The sequence below is a fragment of the Phoenix dactylifera genome, chromosome 1, assembly GCF_051530095.1.
Source record: "Phoenix dactylifera cultivar Ajwa chromosome 1, Ajwa_hap1_PhDact_Kaust_v1.1, whole genome shotgun sequence".
NCBI classification, from domain to species: domain Eukaryota; kingdom Viridiplantae; phylum Streptophyta; class Magnoliopsida; order Arecales; family Arecaceae; genus Phoenix; species Phoenix dactylifera.
The window spans coordinates 68,217,566-68,223,623 of NC_143190.1; the positions used below are offsets into that span (position 1 = coordinate 68,217,566).

Sequence of the window (6,058 nt, forward strand, 5' to 3'; positions counted from 1 at the left end):
CCTGTTTTGCACACAAAAAATTCATAGAACCTACAACCGTTGACCGGGCGACTCCATAATTGACAACAAATATGTGTATGGCACCAGTCCTATCTTGCCACCTGGTAAGACAATTATTCATGTTTGTTTAAGAGGAGCTGTGGAGCATTAGTGTTTTATTGATAGATCAGGTGAGAGCTTGATTAATGCAGGCTCATGCTAGTCGCAGTGACCAGTTAATAGAGTCGCGTGGAAGGTCATACACCATTGCTTGGCAAATCCATGCAGTTATAGTAGAAGTGCAGTGACCTAGCGATCAATAAGAAAGATTAAATGATGCACCCTCGGGGTTCGCATCTACACACAATTATTTTCAAGTGAAATGGTAAGCGTATTTATTTATCATGCCCGCCTCTAAAATTTGCAATCTCGATACGGGATTCCATGCCGGTATCATATTGCTGCAATACAATACACCCGGTATGGAGATTAGTTCAGAGTACTGACACTCAGTACATTTTCCATACTAAATACATCGTATGCTCGTACAGGAAGAAGGTGAAGCAAAACTAGCTTAATGTCAAGGAACATGTCAGCTCCCAAAGTGGAATTCTCCTGAAACCTGTACATGATGTTTTTCTTTTTTATAACATACTTGTAAGCAAATTAAGGAACAAGAAATTTGTCCAAAATGAGCAAGTCAGATGGCTTGCCAATTCACAAATTAAGATGCATGAAGTATAGCAAGGATATCCAGTGTTTCGGGGGAGGTGGGAGAGAGAAGAGAGGGAAGGGGGGTTGCTCTAGTAAAACACGTTCATCTCCACAAATAAGAGCAGCAATCCACATTCTTGTCGATCTTTTGTCCAGCACAACTTTGTTTTTATTTTATATAGTTGGTAGCATTCTTACAGTATTCAAGAGTGGCAGGGTGAATAGTTACTGATATTTTCTGTCGCTTGCTCTTTGCCCTGCAACGTCGTATCTACAGAGGCATCCAGCTAATCAGGTATTGCTTGAACTAGAGAATAATGGCAGCTACAATTATGAAGGCTGCAACTGTACAGATCAATGCCTGCAAAATTTAGATTAAAAACAACAGCTATGACAGCATGAGAATCCAAAGCTAGAAACTGCATGACATAAAACTGGAAACCAAACATGAGTGCAAATTAACCAATATTTTGATATTTAAGTGCAGTTAATCATGACTATTTCTCAGAGCCTCATAATTTTGTCTTAGTAATCTCTTACGGGTTAACATTGCATTATGTGCCGATGAGCTGACAGCTGAGAGAGAGACTTACAGCTATTGCAGAAGCAGCAAGGCCAGCTCGCTCTCTTGGATCCTTGCGGTAGTAATTGCTAAAATACAGAGCTGTGGCATAATACCACATCAAGGGGCAAAGAAATCCTAAAAGAAAACTGCACAAGAATGATGTTAGCATGAGAGGATGGTATAATAGAGGGAGAAAAGGGAGCAGTAGTAGCACTCACGAAAACCAGCCTATCCCGCACCCAAAGCATGGAAGGGGCCTGTCATACAAACCCCATCGGAAGTCGTCTTCATCTCTTATCAAAGTATACTTTCCATCATGATCCTTATGTTCATAAGATTGCCCTGTTTCACAAAGAAATTTCAATTAGATACACATTAATCAAACATTGATCAATTAGGAACATCAATTCCAGAACTTCTTGTCTACAACAAATAAGAATTTGCTCGTTTGGACTTCCATGTAGAGTTATGCACTCAAAGATGTACTGAAACTAGATGGCATTAGTGAAGCACAGAAAATCAAAATGAAAGCAGAAGATGGCTGGATCTTTTCAGCAAGAAATAAAATGCACCAAGTGCCTTCAGCATCAGATTCAATGAGCCTGATCATATATAAATTCTCATTTTGGTGTTATGTCTCTCGAAAGAGGCTTATGCCTCTTTGTCCAATGTAGTAATATCTAGGTGCCTTCATACCTCTACTGGTCTCTAAACAAGTAATAGACGCCATTTTCTGAACTCTTGGGGCTCGTTTGGTTCGCGGGAAGCATTTTCCCTCCTAGGAATATGATTCCTAGGAAGCAGATTTCTGGAAAGAGGATGCCTAAGAAATTTTTTTTGGCATGTTTGGTTGATAATGAAAAAGTGACAGATTTCCAGAGTGCTTATGTTTGGTTGACCATCCACTTTTTTGAGAAAATTATGTATAATTCCTATTATACCCTTAATAAAAATTAAGTCTTTAATGCCTCTTTAATGCTGAAGGGCTTTTTTGAAAAAAAATAAAAATGGAGTGATTTCCGACTCACGGAAAAGTAACTTTCCCATATTTCTCATGGAAAAAACTTTTCCATGAAACGTGGGAATCATATTCCCATGGAAATACAACTTTTCCGTCTCTCTCCTTTGAAAATTCCAACCAAACAAGAGGCATCTCATTATTTTTCCGTTGACCACACTTTCCCCCTTCTTTTCCCACGAACCAAACGAGCCCTTGAAGAATTTGAAACCACCCGGTGTTCAAGCTCCAAAAAAAACATTTAAATTCTACATAAAGTAAATGTTCTGGTGCATTCCACCAATATTTTTTGATACTCCTGTTAACCTGCCAAAACGCAATCTATATGACATTGTCATGGCTATGATACTTGTATACCGATACAGGCAGGTGATTCTTTCATATTGATAGTGATATCTGAACCTTGAGAATTGGTTACATCATCCAAGTGTTTTCCCGTCAAAGATGGGGTTGTTTATAGATTATAACTTGTGAAAAGAATAAAAGGAAAAAAATAGACAAAGCAAGCAAAAAAGTTTAGATTCATAATTGCAATTACAATGAAGCAGAATAAAGGAAAACATAAAACAAGGAATAATAGCTACCCTGAGACCCCATTATCACTATGGATATTATATTGACGTCCTTACTACTCTGCCAGCCTCCAAAAACCTGCTTCAAATAACACAACTTTGTCAGTACTGTTTTAGAAAAGATCAACTATCGGTTTATTTTCTACAGTACACACCAGATTGAGTAATTATATCCGTAATAGCATGAAGAAAACCGACATGAATCTTCAAGAATGGCACATCTATGAGATTATAAGTCCAGTAAAAAAAAAGAATAAATAAAATAAAAGGAAGCAAGTTACTGTGTCCCACGAGTTGGCATCTATTAAGATGGAACTTTCAAGTATCCAGACAATAATAATATAAAAAAAATCAATAGTTTGGCATTTTTGATACAAGCAGGTAATGCAACCAAAGCTATAATCATCACACATTTCCCAACTATTATAGTCGGTCTTTTGAATCCTCAATTGTCAATGTTTCCTATTTTGGGGCTACAGCTGGTATCATTTCAAGATTTTCCAAATCGCTTCTCACAACTTACAATCTCTGACACTTGCGATCCAATACCATGTCATATGGAAAAGGTGAAAGTTGCCATTAGGTTGACAGCCAGTCATAGTAAGTAGCTCAAACAGGTGCAATCCAAACCACATTCAAATAAGAGAAGGTTGACATGGATGTTGCACGCTGTGCCTCATTAAGTAAATCTGATTTACAGGAAAAAGCATGAAATTCTGATGAAAAGTATGTCAAGAACTCCCAGCTTCTCAGGATACTGCTAAAAGATTTTCTAAATAGAAATTTTTTTGCCACCAAAAAATGCTTCAGGTAGATTCTTCCAAGTACAAAAGGTGATTATTTCCTGAAAAGCAAGCTACTTGTTATGCATAAAGGAGGCAAAAACGTTTGCACTAAGCTGTTGGAGCACTTATAATTTGGCTACCAATTATGTTAACAGTACAACATCTTTAAAAGATATAAAACCTCATTTAAGGCTGGTGCCTTGGAAATTTGAAGACAAAAGTCAAGTTCACAGCTTTGTCTGGTAAGTAGCAACAGTCATCCCAATAACTGAGGACCCCTATCATCCCTTCCACATGATTAAAAACGCAACACAGCGCGGCAAAAACATGCATTTGATAACCATTGGCCGATTGATGTATAATAACTTTGTAAGTAGCAAAATGTATGTCATACAACCAAAAGTCTTCCAAACCTTTTCTTTTCTTACTTTTCTTCTATTGGTTGTTAAATGCTATATATATAGTACTTATAAGACAACACAATCCAAAATAGCATATTGATGAAGAATGCATTCAACCAGGTCCCTTTTTTCTGCATGAGTTGGCCAACAATCGAGCAGAGGGAATACAATAAATGTATACTGGGTTGCACCTGTTTACGAAATAGATTGAAATTACACAAAGGGATGGAATTCTCTGCAAGAGAGGAGATATATAATTATATAGTCTCTTAAATATAAACCAAAATTCATGCGTTTCCATCAGTAATAGACGTTACTCTGTACTCTTCCAATTTGACCGATAATCTTCAAGTAAACAATCATAGATCTTTCTCGGGCTTAAAGTACTTTGGTAACCGGTCAAGCTATTCAAAAGTACAGTTTGATTAATTGAACTAAGGAACAGAACCCCAAAAGTTCCTCTGCAAGCCTAACCAAGGATTATTTGCAAGACGAGAACAGAAAGAATATGATCATAAAAGAGGGCCCAACTTCTCTTAAACCAACAGAAAATTCAGAAATACACAAAAAAAAAAATCCGAGCTAACAAAAAGGATGAAATTTTGATTATTTACAGGAGGAAAACGAAAAGATTCTGATTATAATTGATGGGCCCAGCTTCTCTTACACCAAAAGAAAGATTAAAAATACATAGCACCCGTGAATTGCCAAAAACCAAGACTTTTCGGGGGCGAAACCATGGCGAAGATCCTAAAAGACAAGTCCAATTCAGCTAAAATAATAGCATCGCAAGTGATGTCATAGTATCGGGCGAGCAGCTACCCATTACACGCCTAAAAAACACCCTAAATTCCATCAAAAAAGACACCCTAAATTTACAACAACCATAGTGCCAACGAAGCAAAAAAAAACGCGAAATTTCGACATGTGAATGGAATTCTACTCGGTAGGTTATCGATTCAGGCTATTAAATTGAAAAATTTTGCAACCAGCACCAAAATAAAAATCCCCAAAAGAGGAGGGAGAGAGAGGACTTGCCCTGCGGAGAGCGATGAGGAACGGAGAAGCGATGGGTGAGAGGAAGCTTTCTTCGACCAAAATATTATACGTTGGAGAAAAAGTTCCGTCGAGGGCCCGGCGAAGGAACCAAAGGGTTGAGCGGTTGGTAGGAAAAGTGTGCGGGGTTTTAACGTTTCATTAGAGCGTGCGGACTTGGGGATTAATTTATTCAGGTAAATAGGTTTATTTATTGTTTACTCAGTTACCTTCTCACCGGAATAAATAAATATAACATCTACAACACGGAATAAAAAAAATAAATTTGGACTAGTTTAGTATTTTTGTCTTTGCATTTTTCTTACCAAAATTTTTCCCACATAACCAATCTTACAATTTTTTTTTTTTTTTTATACAACGGCAGCCCAACCAGTTTTAGTATAAGTACAGCCAGTAAAATCAAGAAAGAGAAAAGAACCTAAACATGAAGGAGAAGCTATCTCAGTAGTCCAAAAACTGTGCCATAATGTCGAGAAATAAAAAAGACAACCTAATCGGCCGTCCTATTGGCCTTCCTATGATATAAACTGTCCGACAGAAATCCAAGTTTTCCACCAATCGACAGATGTCATGCAACAACGGGTGCTCACACCCATACTAATCTTATATATTTAAATACCAAGTTGTTTACATACATTTACTTAATTTTGATACCTGAACCCCGTACCATCCTTAAAATACTTAAATACTACTAAATTTTTAACCTAAATCTAACAATATTCGTCGGTACCATCATTAATTTATGCCATATCCCCTACAGCATCCTAGCCATATTCATTCATCCTCGACATTAAAAACACCTATGTGAAGATAGCATATATACAAAACTTCTGCTGCTCTTTGCTTCTTATTTTCTCCCTTTTTAAGCAATAAACTTTTGCTTACAAAAGATCTGAATGCTTTACGAATTTTTTAAAAAAATTAACAAGGTTCCATCTTACAAGTTGTATGGCCTAATTCATTTTCTT

General features: G+C 37.0%; 1 protein-coding gene across 1 annotated transcript; it reads right to left on the bottom strand.

The window, feature by feature from the left end:
- Positions 1-801: 801 nt before the first annotated feature.
- Positions 802-5,206, bottom strand: LOC103721041 (uncharacterized). Its single transcript, XM_008811072.4, has 5 exons — positions 5,073-5,206; positions 2,861-2,927; positions 1,477-1,600; positions 1,287-1,404; positions 802-1,054 (listed from the first exon to the last, which is right to left on the bottom strand). The coding sequence occupies exons 2-5, from the start codon at positions 2,871-2,873 to the stop codon at positions 1,001-1,003; spliced, it is 309 nt and encodes a 102-aa protein (XP_008809294.1). The 5' UTR covers positions 2,874-2,927; positions 5,073-5,206; the 3' UTR covers positions 802-1,000.
- Between the last annotated feature and the right edge of the window lie 852 nt (positions 5,207-6,058).